General features: G+C 35.0%; 1 protein-coding gene across 1 annotated transcript in view; it reads right to left on the bottom strand.

Annotated features, from left to right (window-relative positions):
* The window catches only part of LOC113228888 (paired box protein Pax-6), a 90,006-nt gene extending 80,917 nt beyond the window's left edge, over positions 1-9,089 (bottom strand). The window contains exon 1 of the mRNA XM_026462317.1: positions 9,038-9,089. Coding sequence (XP_026318102.1) covers positions 9,038-9,050 — 13 coding nt within the window. The 5' untranslated portion in view covers positions 9,051-9,089. The remainder of the gene's footprint in view (positions 1-9,037) is intronic.
* Positions 9,090-18,574: the final 9,485 nt, after the last annotated feature.

Consider the following 18,574-nt stretch of genomic DNA (forward strand, 5'->3'; position numbering starts at 1 on the left):
TATTCAAAAGTGAAATTTATTATGTGGAAAACAAAAAAAACCATAGAAAATAATTAAGACGAAAAATTTCCTGCCGTTTTCCGGATTTATTAACAGCCTCTTACAAAGCACTTGTTCAAATTAATTCACACCAATTAGGTGCTGGATTTTGCACCTAAACTCGTTATTAATAACACCTCTAGCTGCCATCGGCGATGCTAACAAGCGAGCGAAAAGAACAATGGAATATTGCTAGGGCAACTCTAAAGGTACAAGTGAAGAGCTTTCAGCTGTAACTGCTAAGTACTGTGTACCCATTTATATCCTTAGAAAAAAATATTAAACACAAAGAGTTCGAGTTCTTAGGTTTTCGCGATTGTTACACATAGGAAATGAAACTATTTTTCCGGATTTAAATCGCGTATATTTGTTTTTTTCACACAAGCCAACGTTTCGGGCCCTTTATAGGTCCCATGGTCACGGTTGGTTGAGGTGGTAAAGGCATCAACCAGTTATATCTAATATTCATGCAAACCACCCTGATTTAAATTTTACAAAGAACATTCCAATTTACGCTACATACGTTTTACAATTTTTTTTATTTTAACAATAACAATTTTTATTAAGTTAAATTTGTTATTAATTAATAATGGAAATTAGAATAAATTAGAACACATTAATCAGTACTGCAGTGTTATGTCTGTTTGCGATTTTTCATCAGAGGAAATACTATCTAAAATATTTACTTCAATTAATATTTGCACACCTGCTTGCAGGTTGAATACATTGTACCTATTTTTATTTTAGATCTGTATAATTACTGTATTCTGGCAAATAAACGTTTTCTATTCTATTCTATTATGGATAGGCGTGTCGCTTACCACCAGGCGCACGACTTGTTCGTCCCGTTACTTGGTATTATAAATGAATATGAAAGACAGGAACTCAAACTAGGTAAATTCTGTGTATGTATGGAGTTTCGTTTTTATATTATTAAAAAAGACTTATCTTTCGGTTTCAATTATTTGAGTTTCATCACCTTTACTAACAATAATACATAGTGCTGGCTCATGGAAAAAGTCCATTTTGTAAAAATCATATTTTTCAGAAAAAGAAATATTTTTCCGAATATTTTCCCAATAACTTTCCTTTAATTTTCCGCATTTGACATTGACCTGTCAAAAGTTGAAGTTACTAAAGAAAAACGACGGAGTCATTAAAAAAGTGTTTATTGGCTGTTGTGAAATCATTTTAAATCTCGATTTTCTCTTAGTGGCTTTTAACTATACAAATTTATTTCATAATGCACGCTAAATAAAAGTTCAAAAATTATTTCTAAACGTAGAACATAATATTAGCATTCGTAATTATATTTTTTCGATATATATACAATAATAATAATAACGCACACACTCAACATAGCCCCGCACTAGGGAAACCCTGTGTCGTGGGTGCCATGGACACACACATAGACAACCACAAATTCACGAAAGACATAAACGTAGGCCGTACAAATATTTCACCAGGCCCGGGAATCGAACCAGGGGCCTCTGCGCCGGACTGTCCGGCATTGCAACTGTTCGGCCACGGAGGCAGTGGATAGAAATTTATCGTAAATACTTCCACTATTTGAAATTTTTCGCAAAGTTACCTTACAGTAAAATAAAGAAGATAGGAAGGCACGACCTTATTATGCAGATATTGTCAAGGTCCCAGTCGCACCATAGACGTTCTTTTTATTTAGGCTGAGGACCCCACAATCACGTCTCCATGACCTCACAATAATAACTTTCTGAAATGTTTTCTTGTTTCAAACCACTTTATCACATCGCTGCTTTTCATGAATATTGGCCTTACGATTTTCTTACTTATTATGTACTTGTGTTCATAATATGCTAAATTGTATGATAAATAATAATACTCCAAAGTAAGTTTCCATTTAATAAAATATAGCATAAGCAGATATTTTTAAGTCATATTCCTCATCAGTTATGTGAGTTTGAATATACCCGCTCCCCGCGTTCTGAATAGCCGTTTGATATATTCCCGCTCGTCGCTTATGCTTCCGCTAGCCCCATAAACCACAACACATACTAGCAGTACGCGTGTCGTGTGAGGGAGTGTTTTAATTTCGAGGTGCAATTTATTCGAGCGATTTATTTTTAATCCCCGTTTTTATGGCCGCGCTATAAATTCCATGTGTAGTTGTAGTTTTTTTTTCGCATTTTATTTTACTATAGTTTTTACAGCCAGTAGGACGTGCTGTCTGATTAATAGTGGAGCCTGTGGCTGTGTTCGTTAAATAGTTAAATTAATATAAATTGGTTTTTAATACAATAGTTACATTCGTTTCATTTGGTAAACTATTACACGTATCAACACATATGATTAAGGAAAATTGAGTTGAAAAGAACACCTCGAAAGCTTTCTTAACAAAAATATGGCACTATATTTATATATATGATGTCTAAACAAACGAAATAGTATTCTATAAATATGTTAAATATAGAGAAGGAAAGAGAATAAATCATAGAAATGCTGTCACCTTTATGGCTAAGCTTATTTTCTGGCGGAAGTAACTGCCAGTGTTTTGGCCACCGGAGGCTTTAACGAGGCGAACTAAAAGCTTCTTTGCGAAGAGTTTCGTCTGTTGCACTACGAAAATTTTACAATGCGTTCTAGAACATTATAATAAAGGAATTATACATTCTTTTGACTACTAACTACATAAAAACAAAAAAAAACAAAGAAACTGGTATCCCGCAGATTGCCCGCGGGATCCCAGTTTACATAAAAATATGTACTTATGGACATTAATCAAACTCTATGTACAACTCGCTAAGAGATAATTACATAAGGGTCGTCGCGCACCTGGCGCCTACCCCTTATTATTATTTTGTATCTATTTTTCAATCGCTTAAATCTAAGGGGAGATTTAATTGTCACAATCCGCCATTTTGGATGCGCCGGAGCATGTTTCGATGCAAACCGGATAAGTAAGGGATTTAGTTTTTAATATGAATGGCATACGATTAAATAACACACATTTATTATGCATTTCTAACATTGGATAAGTATATTAGAAATATAAATAAGTAAACACTTATTTATTTAATGGAAACCCATTATATAAAACACTGTATTTGTTCGTATAAAAGAATTGGGACAATATTTTAAAATTGGAAAATGTACGTTGTGAAACTACATAACATCCGATACTACGTGTATAATTAAAGTTGGGTATCTATAAGTTTTCATAGAACCCGCTAGCAAAATAATTATTTTATGTCTTTTTTTATAAAATTCACACATTTAGCAGCCCCATCCATGCAACGGTCCAGCTGTTTATTTCGCCCAACATAATTTATAGCAAATATCGAACCACGCCCCCTGAGCCGACAAAAAAAGAAATAGAATGTCATTGACAAACTATGGTACGGTTTATTTGTTATTCTCTTTTGAGTGGCCGTATTAGAGAAAAAATATGGAAACAGTCCATCCACATTAGCCACTGGTATAGCCTATTATGGGTGAAAAGGCTCTACAATAAGATAGTTTACCATTTTCAGACCAGATCATTCATTTCACGTTTATGTAGTGACTACTTGCTTCTTGTATACAGATAAATTAGCGAGACTGGTGTTTCTTTTTTGGGACAAACTAAGGCCATACTGCCATACCTTAGATTGTTTTTTTTTATTTTGAAACTTTTAAAAAAATTATAAACTTTTTAATAAGTTTTTGGCTGAATGTATAATTTTTTATACACTTATTTTTTTATAGATGGGCATTGATGATCACGGTGTAGATTTTACAAAAGTTACGTACCTTTTTAAGAAAATAACGGTGAACTTAAAGCTTTTTATCAAGAGTCTACGGTTACAGTTAAGCGTCTGGCTTAAGAAAAAAGTTGGATTAAGTGTCTCTGATACAACTGACAATAGATTTTACCGAGTCGGAGTATTGTTTCTTATATTTGTTGTTATTTACAATACATTTTTGCAAATTTTAATACCTTACTTAACATTGATGTCACATAAGTTGTTGTTACATTTGAAAGAAGATTTTTTGTGACTTCTTTATAAGAATTTCAAAAGTAATGTTGCTTAACAATGATGAGCAATTAAGACAATTGATGATATTTTTTGTGACTTTTAAACTAAGTATTAAACCGATTTTAATCTACCAATTAATTGTCGTATATCAGTCACCATTAACACTCAATTAAATGTGGTATTATGCAATGCAACTTGCCCGTACGACAATCTTATCTTTTCAAAATACGAATATGACATTTAGTTATCAACGAGAGTTCTTTTTTAGGTGTACTTTTTGAATCAAGCCTTTATCAAATAATTTAACCGCCGTCTGTCACGTGGTCGCTAAAAAGGTTCCATAAAGGTTCAGCGCATGCGTCCGGACTTCATTGTTTTTTTTTGTTCTCTTTATTCGGCTCCGGCTTCTGAGAAGCCAGAATATTTACGAATCAAACGGCCGATAACATCTTAGCTGTAATTAGAATTATTGTAATGGTCATGTTGTAGGTACATTTGGTTCATATTTGAAAGGACACATTAATGATTATTTCAAGTGAGATTTTAGGTTGGAGAGACGTGTAGCCTTGAGAAGGCATCTAGTATAGACAATCCTAGGTAGGTATAGTACAGTCTTCAGAAAGAGCTATAGATACAATTAATGTATGAACGTATCTGGGTAGAAAGAAAGGTTCATATGTTGATTACGTTCAGTGACGCGTTTTTGGGGGGAATAGGGTCTATTTTTAATGTTATTAGGATTATTTAAACCATTTCTAATGATACCTTTTACTATTTTCGTGGAATATACTTACTGTACTTTACTGTATCAATGTAGACGTCCCACTGCTGACCACGGGTCTCCTCTAAGGAAAGGATAACAAATTCTTGTGTTTAAGTGTAGTAACCACACTTGCCGAAATTGGGCTGCGTAATTTCAGCGTTTTCAATTTCATCAATTCAGATATGACCATTTTGTCATAGAGATTAAAACTCTATAATGAAGTAACGATCTTGGTTAGAAGAGTTTACAGCGCCGAAATTACGCAGCGAAATTTACGGCAGGTGTGGAGTCCGGCTAAATATCAATAAATGAAATAAAAACACGTAAAATAAATAAGTACAATAAGTTACCAAAAAACATTCGCATTCCACGTTCACAATTCAAATCTTCACCGAATGCTCAGAACGTGCGAATCAAGAAAACAGTCGAGTACTTAATCATTAAAATTCGCAAAACGTGGTGACTCGGCGAGATACGTTCATCTCTGTCTCACAGCTGTTTTTCCGGTCTATTTGTCTCTATCTGGCGCTAATGTGACACCATTGTCGCATGCTCCGTTTACTTGGCTGTGAACTGTAATTATATTTTCTGTTGTATGTTCTGTATATAGAGCCAAGTTGGGGTGAGGTTTGTTTTATAAATTAATTTAATAGACTATGAAACTATTTACGATATCTAAGTTCATAGTCACCTTTATGAATTATTTTACATTATAACCTATCATTATTTGGAGCTCCGGTGGTGATCATAATTAACATCTTCCCAAAATGCTACAATCCGATAAACAAGGACCCGATACTATGGAGTGGAGCAACACTACATTTCTGGTTCATATTATAAATGAATACTAAAACTTTTATTTTTCATTCCACAGCCAAGTTCAAACTTTCAAGTAACGTCATGCTAAAATAGTTTTCTATGAAAGCGCCAAGTTCAGTTTCCCTGGTCAAGTTAACAACTTGCTAAGTTAGCAACTTGAAGTCGTCGAACTAGCGTTAAGTTGCTCAACTGTATTTTGAAGCAAAATCTTGAATGTTTAATTGAATTTAGTGGAATAGTTGCTTATTATTGTACCTTGTAGTTGTGATGATTTACAACCGACAACTAAATAAATTAATCTCCCTAAAAGAAGCATTTTCAACATTTTCAATAATCGTCACGGTGGGTATATAGGTTGACAATCGTAGAAAAGCTATAATTTAGTAAACAGTGATACATTTCCATTTATCTTCTAAATTTATTAAATAATATTTTTTTACGACACCCACAAGAAAATAAGGTGATAATAATTGGAATTTACAACAACACGTACTTACTATTATTAATAGCTGCATTTCCTAAGTGAACTATAGGAATAGCTGATCGTGTAGTGTTTTTTTAATCAAAATCAAAAGAACAGAGTAATACAAACCTATTAAAATTCCAATTTATTTAGGATTATAATTATTTAAATAAAATGTTTATCTAAAGATATGAAAATTACTTGCCGTTTGTCAAGTTTTCAAATTGACTGCGAAACTTATTCAATCTCGAACTTACTAATAATGCGAGTTCTGTAATAACTAACTCAAAACTTCTTGCACAAATTTTGCATCGCTTACATTGTAACTATATCGTTTTTGTGCAAAATCTTCGCATTAATAAGATCAGCTAACAAGGCAATTTGCTTACAACACGAATGACACAAGTGGCAAAGTTTACAAACGGGAAACTTCACGAGTTTTCCTAGCTTCCTAACTAACAAGCCTTGAGATTTGGCTTTGTCAGACACTACCGTGAAAACTCGGCAGATCCTCTCTACCATATTACCTACTTACTACCATACTATCATTTAAAAAATTTGCAACTTTCTGATACTTTTCAGATGGATTTAAATTTTTACTACGGAACTTTTTGTTACATTTTTATATAGCATTAAAAATATGAAAATGATAATAAATTGAAACAAATTAACAAACCACGCTCTTTTATGATGTGATAACTAAAAATAAAACTTAACACGGCAGCTTGTATAACGCGATCTAAAATAAATAATCCAGTTTCGTAACCCGGTAGTATGGGCAGCGGCCTTTCATAAAGCGGCTACAAGTCGGCGTGCGGCCGCTGTAGCCAGTGACTTCTGGAAACTTGGCCTTTACCAACACTATACTACCGTGCTTATTAGTTTGATAGAGTAATATGCAAAGTTTACACTTTGCTGTAGTTTTTTCACGGAGATTTTTTTACGTTGTATTATGACTATTTTCATATAGCGAACTAGAAGCCAACAACAACGCAAAGAAAAATTCCCATGATCCGACTGGATTCGAACAACAGTCTGTCGCCTCAACGGGACATAGCGGTAGTGTTGAGGAATTCATAAAAAAATGGAAAAAACAATAATATTAACCATAGAATTAAGTCCAAATTCATGTTATACTATGTTTTATGGGGAATTATATACGTTTTTACATTAAGATTCCGAAACATATTATTAAGATTATTATAATTTCCTAAGTTTAAAACTTAAATTAAAAGTATTTTTAAACGACTTCAAAAAAAAGGAGGAGGTTCTCAATTTGACTGTTTTTTTTGTATATATGTTACGCTTTAACTCTATAATATATTTGTGAACCGATTTTCATGATTCTTTTTTGTTGGAAAGAGGGTACCTCCATAGTGGTCCCATTTAATTTTGAAGAAAATCATCCACCTCTAAGGGTGGCTGTTCACGCATGCAGATTCATTTCTATAAACAGCGCCTAGATTCTATCATAGGGAGTAATTATTTTAATGGTTGATTTTGTTATTCTCCAATTCAAGGCGTTTTTCTCTCTCAATATGCTTTGAGTAGTGAGAACCGATTTTTATTATCTCCTGTATCAAGTCCCGTATAATGGCGAAGTAGGGGATATTTCAGTAAAACTTGACAAATGTATGTAATTCCACGTACTTTTGAGGTCGGTTTTTTAGTACTCTGTAGGTACTGAGATTATAAATTAAAAGGGAATTGAAGACTTAATGTTAGATATAGATGTATGGAAAACCGATATGGCTCTAAATTCCACACAAATTTGATTTAAAGTATAGAATAGCATTAAGTTTATTTGAAAAGAGTAACCGCTAGTGACGTAATGAAGTGTAAATTTATTTTACCAATGGAACCATAATGGAATAGATGATTTTTGGCTTTAGACTTTAACTTGCTAGAAGCCGGTTCGCTTCCAATCGGATCGAAAGCATTTTTATTTATGTTTGTTTGATGTTGTATATATAACAATAATAATAAAAAAATAATGGACTATTTTCAAAAAAAAATAGTATCATGGTCGTAAAAACATGTGTAATGAAAATAAAATCAATATTTTATTTTCATTAAATATGTTTTTATGAATTCTATCGTATTCTATTACAATTAATAGAATACGAGTTTAGACAATATTTTCCAGTGGATGTCATACAATATGCAGTAGGTACTCTATTTGAAACTACAGCTTTGCTACGATCTGCCAATTCGACTATCATCCCTTTTAGTATATATTAATGGAAATAGAATAATTCTACTATTTTAACTAGTTGCGAATTCAACTGAGTTAAAGGCCAATTCAGAATATACTTAATAAATATTTTGATCCTCAAGTTAAGGTACCTTATAGAAAATTCTGACTGCAATTAATATAATAATAATATGTATAGAAATTATTAAAAAGCAAAAAGTATTTTGTCAGAAGTAAGTAAGTAAGAGACTTAATTCTCATAAGAATATAGAGTTCCGTGTGTATGAAATCGTACATCGCATTGCATTTTGGACTTACATTTTGTATTTGACTCAGTAAGTGTGTTGGTTGCCATAAAAAAGAACTCGGCTAGTGTAAGAAAAGAACACTTTTAAAAAATAACGTTTTTTTTCGTTTAGTGGTAAGTGTATGATTCATATAAATAATAAGTATATTAATAATAAAATGCAATGAAAAATAAATGAAGTATGACGCAAATCGAAAATAAATATTACGCAATGCACTGTAGAACACATTTTTATTTCGATGATTAACTGGCCACACATATATGAATTTCAAAATAACTAAGATTGGATTCCTGAAATGTATAATTAATAATGAAATGTCAATAAAAGTTGATAAATTGTTATTTGCGCTTTATGATAAATTCTATTACAAAACAATTTTTTGAAATAATGAACCTTATTTTTCCATGAAGTACCTTCACCTGCGAATTGACGGATATTTTAAAATTCGTAACATACCTTTGTGAGGCATCTTCCAGAATGCCTCTGCCGCCGTGGTGGGTTCCCGCGGCGGCGCTACTAACCCCCCCACCAGCGTGGTGGCGGCGTGCGCGGGCGCCGGAGCCGGCCGCCCCCACCCCCCGTGAAGAGCCACACCGCACACTTCCTCACACCCTCCGAAAACCTCCCCTTAATGCCGTACTTACAAATTTTTAACCAACTTTGTAAGCAGGGTCAAATTTAAAATTAACTGACTCAAGGTTTGTGCTTATACGTTTTGTAAATACAGCATATCGTGACCTGCAAAGAAAGAAATTCACGATTAAAAGAAATTTTTATTGACCCCAATAGGGCGGCATAGACAAACGCTTCATCAATTACAATCAAGAGTCGTCATTACGCTCCTTTTCAACTGTACAACTTGTAAACCCGTCTCTTTTTCGCTTCAGACTTCTTCATAGGCAGGTAAGAGATGGATGTATACTAATTGGTAGATGATGTTGCTGAATCGTGTGTTTGAAAGCGCCATCTATTGTTGCATAGTACAAATAGTTGCGTGCTGCGATAATGATCGATGTGGATCTTTAATGAAGTTAGATCTTTGATATTTTGAGACGGTACCACCCATAGAGATGGCAACCGAACGGTAGTCCAGCCGGCTTTATTTGTTTTATTTTTTCCTTGAGATGTTGTGTCGGCATGATTAGTTCATGCGTGAGGAATATACATTGCTATAAGTAACTATAAGTACTGCTACTTAAATAACTTGATGAAGATAAGTAAAAGTAAGTTGAACAGCGATGAACTGTGAACTACTTAAGCGCGACACTTGATGCGACGCGATGTATGAATTCGGAATTTATACACTCAATTCAAAGACTAAACAGAATGGTAATTCTTCTAAATGATTCTACAGCAATGGCAAAAAATGACTTACCATAGGTTCTAATTGACATAAAATTTGGTATAGTAAGAAACCCCTACACTAGCGTCTTAACACGACGTCCGCGCAACCGCGACGCAACGCCAACGCGGCATTACCCGACTTATATACCCGACGTTCGGCATTATTCAGCAGTCACTCAGTGCCGGCGTTGCGTCCACAAATTAGTATAAGAGCGATGCCATACGGGCGTCGCGTCTTCGCAACGCTATGATTTCAACGCACCAAGTGCCACACGAGCGGTGCGGTGTCGCAACGTAATGCCATTTACTTTCACACAGCATCTCCTCTCCCCGCTTCATCTCCTGGCCACTTGTCAATGCGCACACGTTGCGACGTCGCAGCACTGCGCCCGTGCAGCGCCTGTGTAACATGTAGTTCGAATGTATGTGCCGTAAGACGCAGCGTCATCGTTCAGGCGTCGCAGTGCCGACGCAACGCATCGTGTGGCATCGCTCTTGCCCCCCGTTCACACTGCATTGCACTGCACGTTTTTTTGCAGTATTCGATGTGCGTTTGTATGTGTGTGCGTTTTTTTTGTAGAACAAACACCGTGTGAACAGTTTTATATCTAACGTATGCGCCACTGTTTATTCGGTTCGGATTTATAATGCAAAAAAACGTGCAGTACAATACCGTGTGAACGACTACGTTGCGTAACCACCGCGCGGACGTTGAGTCGACGCTGTGCTTGCGTCGGCAAGACGTTGACGATCGCAAGACGCTAATGTGGGGAGACTCTTAGTAATATTTATTTTATTGAATATCTTTATTAGTATATTATAAAGATATATAATATTTTTATTAGTAGGTATGTCATCAAGCTCTCTGGCAAACAGGAGGTGCGTCGAATCCATCCGGATCAAAGGAATTTTTCTTTGTGTTTGTTCGTTCTTTGTATCAATAATAATAGTAAGTACTAAAACCCAACCTTCTGAGCTATTACAGTTTTTTTATCGCGGTGACTATGGCAGTCACCACATTTATCCACGCGGCTTTATATCGATGCAATAAAAGTGAAAAAACTCATGGTTCGACGATTCGGAACACACAACGTCTTTTTCACTCTTACTACATGGGCATAAAGCTTTTTCTGATCGTATTAATGTGATTCCATTTCCATAAGCATTTACTACATAGATATTTATTTGCTCGAATGTTTATAGGTACATTAAATATCACTTCATTTTGTGACCGCTAGAGGCGCTGAATAATTTACTATACAAAATTGTGAAGAATTCGCGTTCGATGGTGACAATTATCCCTAAAAACATATATTAAAGGCATTGATAGCAACACACTATACTCTTTCCGAAAGCGCGCATAGTGTGTCGTTACCGATAAATTGAAATATTCACCGTGGAGCGATTGAATATTCACCTTATATCGAAAAAGGTAGGGTAGACTTTTAATAACACAGTGTTATAGATGAGCGAGAAAATTATAATGTCAAATAGTAAATCAGAATGAAATAAATTAAAAATGCGTTCGCTGCCTTGTGTAAAATTCGATGAGTTCCGAAGCTTAGTTTTTAGAAAATGGAACATACAGAGTTAAATTCAACTCTATTCCGCTAGCAATAAGAAAGAACCAAATTATCAAAGTCTACTGAACATAGTTGGTGGAAAAAGTTTATTTTTGAAGGGGAAAAAAATCAGTGATTTTTAAAATATATTGTATAACATCGTCATTACATACCTGCATGGACAGTAAAAGATTAAAAAATACCGCCTCCCTAGCAAATATTCAGCAAAATAATAACTTTCCCCAAACGCAAAATACCTTTAGAGACACAAATAAATCATATTACAAAAAGTCACAGGTACTCGAATTCTCGTTTGATCTTTTCGAGTTGCAATCGAACGACTGAATACACCCCTCATGTCTACAATGGTAAATTGAAGAGTTAGGCTCAAAGCGAGTGGTTCTAATAGAAAAGTATCGGACACTAATGGTATATATTATTTGATCGCTTTTTTACTTGTCAGATTGGGAGACCAATTAGTGGTTGAGCTGTTTTTGTGAACCTAACTACATGTTAGTGCCGATTAATTCATACTATTTGCAGTAACCGATGTAGTGTTGTGTCCCTGGTACTTTAATGTCTTGTATTGCCGTAGTCCGCGACACATGGAAAGTGACGATGAGGTCGACGTTGGAGCATGCACACCTAGATAATGCCTTGAAAAGGTCCGAGTTATAACGTTCAGGGAACAAGTCTGCAGGCCGGGAATTCCACTCCATAGCCGTTCGCCATATAAATGTGGAAGCGTAATGCTTCGTGCGAATCTTTGGAATATCCACAACATAGGGGTGGAACCCAAGCCTACGCCTAGTCCCCCGGTGATGGAAAGGGGAAGGCGGAATTAAATCGTGTAATACCATCGCACACTTTCCGTGATATATCCTGTAAAATACCGATAAGCAGGCAACTTTACGGCGGTGTTCAAGGCTCTGCAGCTTCGCTTCCACTAATTCCGAGTCACCTATAAGCCTCTTGGCACGGTTACTGAAAAAATAAATATACGCGATTTAAATCCGGAAAAATAGTTTCATTTCCTAAGTGTAACAATCGCGAAAACCTAAGAACTCGATAACTTTTACAAATTATTAGTCATGTTATGCAGTGTGTCAATTTTGTTGTATTGACTTTTCCACTGACAAAGCCATTTACCAAATGACTTTACTAAATGACGTTCGCGTAACATTCTACTTTTAGAAGAAGATCATTATTATTTAGAATTGCTCCAACGTGATCCATGTGCAAAGGACGTTACATCTGCGCCTTTAATGACAGCTTAATTTTTTTTTTAAATCATAAATGTTGTAAATATCCAAAGGTGTTTTACGCACTCACCAAATAAAGTGGGACATTCCGCGTTAAGTGGGTGCAGAGGGCGATACCCTACATTGACTCATGTACTAATACTGCAGAACTGAAAGTTCCTCCTTGCTGGTCTTTCATAATGAACAATATGTGTTTATTACGCTAGGAGTATAATTATAGTCTGTTTTAGCGCTGATAGATTCTAGGTACACATTGACGGATCTTGTTCTGTCGCACTGGAGGCGAAATTCGAACAACAATGTATATAGCTTGATGTGCAGTTGACTGTACATTGAAATGTACTAAATATAATTAGTTGCTTCATGCATAACGTGACGATTAGTTTTTCCCTCAGAGCAGGACCCCTGTAAATTCATTATTTAAAAAATGTTTATGACAGTTAGGGAAATGAATAATGTTAAAAAAAATTAAAAGAAGTAAAATTGTTTTAAAAGAATCAAAAATTTCAAAAAAGAACTATTCTTGTGTAGTCTGATGCTAATATTTTTCGTGTTTCACGCCATTTTTTAATATTTCTTGTTAAGTGTATTCTGTTGTGTGAAAGTGCTACTCTTTTAAGTATTTTTAACAGCGCGACACGAAGCCTAAAACGAACGAAGCAGAAAGACGTTTAGTCACGTTATTCATGCAGCAGGTATGTCCTCAGTTTTGTCTGAAAAACATGTTTTTCTATATACCATTTGCTTATATATAATATAATACATAGCGCTAAATTTGAAAGCGATATTTTCATTTCAATACACTGGACGTTTACGTGATCATATGAATAATACTGCAGTCATTATTTTATTCATTATTATATTATTACCATACACAACGTATTCGACATTTTAGCGAAATAGAGTTATTAACATGTCTTGAGTCACCAAAACGTGATCTACAACCACCATGAACGGTATTTTTATATCTTTATATTATTATTATAACAAAAAAAGATATAAAAGTTTAGTTAAGCAAAATCAGTGTTTATTGACATTTTTCAAAGAAAAAAAAAACAATCAGGTGCCAATATCTCAAAAGTTAGAAAATTGCAAATACGTTGTTTATGGTAAGGAGGGCAAAAATAAAATAGTAAAGTCGACGGACTAAAGCACACTAGTCGAAAACCAATATCGTCCATTTAAATTAATTAATACATCTACCAACTGAAGCACATACGTTAAATTCATTTGTTACTTCATTAATTTGTAACTTAAATTCTAGAGGCGTCTTTTTCAAATTCATCATTCTTTTCACATCTTCCAACATTATTAAATAACACAAAAAATATATAATTATTTAATAAAAATGTAGTACTTTTTTTACTTCTGCGCTTTAGTCCGCCGACCCTAGGAATAATTGTCTGAGTCTAAATCACTTCACGTATTATGTATATTTTTAGCAGCAGTAGAGCTCGTTGTGAAAGAGTTCGTCCAGTCACAGCAGTAATGTTTCCATTACTGCTTTCCGGCTTGGAAAGGTAAGGGTGCTGGTGCTACCGAAATTCAAACACATTGGACTTGTCAACTTATGTCTCATGGTGACGGGGGTAGAGGCAGTGCTCTTCAGTTCTTTGCGATTTAAATCTCTTAATGGCACTGCAACTGTTACGGACAGGCGTGTAGTTTACCATCAGTCACACGACCTGTTCGTCTCATCACTTGATATTGTAAAAAAAATATTTTTATTTGTTTCAAATATTATTGTGAATTACGGAATAAAAGTTTTTTTACTTCTTTTGTGTTTCAAATTATAATATTAAACAGTGTTTATTTATTTTAGTTTAAAAATTCGAAAAACAAGATCACATCAAACATTTCCCACCCTGCGCGCGCAGTTACAAATAATACATCACGGCCAATCAAACGTCGCGCTATCTCTTCATCGCCGCTCTTTATGCTCGCTTATCGACCGACCGTATACAACCTATCACACATATTAATTATCTTCTACTACCAACCTATACAAATGCAGAAGAGATGTGGAAGTTTGGAGAAACTTGTGTGGTGCATTGCATGGACCAGTGTACCACACTCAAGGTATCGAGTTACGAGCAAAAAGTTGTTTCTAATTAGGATAATTAGCTGACCAAAGATGATTCAAGATGTAGAGACGTTACTTGCTCTCGTTTTCCTGTGAAGTGGCAGTGGCGTATTTAAAAATGGCGCAAGTGACTTCCTCTCCTTTTTGAATAAAACTGTTAATTTATTATAATTGTAATACAAATCCGAGATCCGACTGAGCTCGAACTTGCCTCGACCATACCGTGGCAAACTAGTGGAATAATTTCACAAAAAAATAATTGAATATCATAGGGATAATTTTATTAATAATTTTTTTTATTATTAATTTTTTTTGGGATTAATATTACACCAAATAAAGCGACGTCTCGAGTCAACTGCTGGTAGCTGTAGAGCTACACGTGTGTAGAAAAAGTTTTCATGTATGTCTCACAGATGGCGCTGTGGCAAAAATTTGTTATTAACAAAAAACAAATATCTGTGACAAGCACATAGAAAAATTCGAAAGGTCTGCACGTTCGTTCCGTAGCTCAGTTGAGAGAGTGTAAGCTACGGCATGGTGAAGGCGCTGGTTCGAGTTCAGCCTTAATTGAAATGAATTTTCCTTTGTGTTGATCTTTGCATTAATAATTATAACAAATTACATTGGAAATTTCACAAAAAATAATTGAATAGCAAAACATCGAGATATTCCGTACACTTAAATATTAGAACAGTTAATTTGTTAAGAAACTTATTTGTACCATGTTCTTTTTTTTGTCAAAAAACCGACCTCAACAGTTCGTGGAATTAGATATATTAGGGGTTAAAGTATGAAATTGCCGTTTTATTGCAATAGGTTCTTTGAATTTTCATAGAATCTTCATGGTTTGAGGTTTTCGAATGAAACTTTTTTCAAATGGTTTCTGTGATTTTTTTTTTTTAAATTTGAAACATTTGAATATCGACTTTCAATTGTTTTTGTTATTCAATTTAGACAAGAAAGATGGTTACTGCGAAAATTCGAGTGATTTTTGAATACGAGTTCCGACGCGGAACTAACGCGACAGAAACAGCCCGCAATATCAATGCTGCGTTTGGAGAGGGGTCTACTAATGAACGCACCGTGCGATTTTGGTTTAAACGCTTTCGTGATGGAAATTTCGACTTAAAGAACGAGTCACGAGGAAGACCGCCCACACAGGTGAATAACGATGAATTAAGAGAGATAGTGGAAGCCGATCCTAGTCAAACTACCCAGGAATTAGCGGCATGGTTTAACGTTACCTTACCCACAATATTGACTCACTTGCGTCAAATCAATAAAATAAAAAAATACGAAAAATGGGTGCCTCATGATTTGGCTGATCTGCAGAAAGAAACGCGTGTTGAAACTTGTGTTGCCTTGTTGAACCGGTACAGAAATGAAGGAATATTGGATCGAATTGTAACATGTGATGAAAAGTGGATTCTTTATGATAACCGGAAAAGAAAAATGCAATGGCTGACTCCAGGTCAAATGCCACAACAGTGTCCTAAAGCAAAACTTACCAATAAAAAGGTAATGGTAACTGTTTGGTGGTCTCAGCATGGTGTTATTCACTATAGTTTTCTCCGATCTGGTCAAGCAATAACGGCAGATGTCTATTGTGCCGAACTCCGAACCATGTTGACAAAACTAGCAGTAAAACAGCCCCGACTCATGAATCGATCTTCACCATTATTGCTCCACGACAACGCGAGACCTCACACAGCACGAGAAACCATTTTGACCCTTCAGGAACTGCAGTTAGAAACCATTCGTCATCCTCCGTATTCACCAGACCTTGCTCCAACGGACTACCATTTTTTTCGTGATTTGGACAATTATCTACGTGACAAGAAGTTTTCTTCCCAGGAGGCAGTACAAAATGCTTTCACACAGTTTGTGCAGTCTAGATCGTCGGAGTTCTATCGCAAAGGCATTAATAACCTTCCCATTAGATGGCAGCAATGTATAGATAATAATGGCAACTATTTTGATTAAATAAATTTGTTAAAAATTTAAAAAATAAACAATTTAGATTTTCAGTACAAATCGGCAATTTCATACTTTAACCCCTATTATTTGGCAAGTTTAATTAAAATCGGTTACCGGAAAGTGCGCGAAACCGGATTCGTCTGCTAGTTTGCCACCCTTAGGCTTTAAACAGATAGACTGCATTTCAACTGCGCCCCGACTGCAAATTTGCAGTTTGAATGCAGTTCAAATGCAGTTGGTCCAACTTCATTTGAACTGCACGTCAACCTTGCAGCCCGATTGCAGTCGGTGTGCAGCTGGGGTGCAGTTCCAACGAAACGGTTGAATGCAGTTCAAATACAGTTGGACCAACTTTATTTGAACTGCATTAAAACTGGAAATTTGCAGTCCGAGTGCAGTAAAAAAGTAGTCTGTCTGTCAAGAGCCTTAGAGATATTTTCTTCAATCAATCAATCAATACTTAGGTACCCTCTTTCCAACAAAAAAAAATCATTGAAATAGAATCACAAAAGAGTTATCGCACATACAACATACATAACATACAAAAAACATACAGTCGAATTGAGAACCTCCTGCTTTTAAGTCGGTTAATTAATTAACCGTTAATTTATATAGGCTGAACAGCTTGGAATACAAATTTGATGGTATTTTTTCCCACTAAAGCCTAATTGAAATTTTTAAACTAAGTAACATACTATAATACACCAACATTCCTTCAAACCGTACTGTAGGTCTCATTAATAAATAACTTTTCAAACACGCAAAGAACTCAACCTCAAAAAAGTACGACTGCCAAGGAAACGTTAAAAACAGTTTTTTCTAAGTGGCTTCAGTCAAAAAGGCTTGGAGTCTGCATGCTAAGCTAAAGTCAAGCCATTTTACGTTACGACTTAAGCCAGATAAGGTCGACTTGTCGATAAGTTTCTTTGGCTAGACTTTAGCCGGTTTTAAATGGATCTACAAGCCTGGATCTGTGTTTTAGGTGGGATACATTTTCAGTGTTATTATTTTGTAAGTAGAGTTGCAAATTCTATGTACATTTTAATGTTAACTTTTGAAACGTTTAATGTTCAATGCGAAAATCTTCATTTACAAGGTAATGACACAAAATAGTATTTAAAAAGAAAAGAAAAAACACAGACATTTTCTACCTTCATTCATATAGTACAAGGCAGAAAATTTCATCTAGGGATGAGCTCTAAAGCATCTAATTGCCCAGTTGGTTGTATACGATTATCATATTATCGTCAACCCATTTGTACGTCCCACTGCGGGGCACGTGTTTCCTCTCAGGCGAGGGTTTAGAGATACACGTTTTCCGTAGGTTGTGAACCTTCTTCGACATGTAGGTTTCATGACATGTTTTGTTTCTCCGAAAATCTCATGGTAAATTTCAAATTAAATTTTGCACATAAATAAACTCTGAGATTCGGATCGGTAAATAAGAAATTATTAACGAGAAATGCTTTAATGGCTCGAGGTTTGTTATTTAAAAAAAAACAGATAACCAGTGGAAGAATAGCTTATTCTTCCACTAGAACTAAAAAAGCACAGGCGCATGAAGCCGCAAAAAATAAAATAAGTAATTTGCGAATTGTAAAAATGCTGCAGAATTTAAATTCATAAAATAAATTTAGTAAATTTACTTTGTTTTTATACTTCAAGTTTCAGCGAAATATATATTAAGATTTTCAAAAACTTTTTGCTTAATCTTGACGTAAAAAATCCATGGGAGATAATGTAATGAAAAAGCCCGCGCGTATAA

This window comes from Hyposmocoma kahamanoa, unplaced genomic scaffold (assembly GCF_003589595.1).
Source record: "Hyposmocoma kahamanoa isolate Upper Pololo Valley unplaced genomic scaffold, ASM358959v1 262, whole genome shotgun sequence".
NCBI classification, from domain to species: domain Eukaryota; kingdom Metazoa; phylum Arthropoda; class Insecta; order Lepidoptera; family Cosmopterigidae; genus Hyposmocoma; species Hyposmocoma kahamanoa.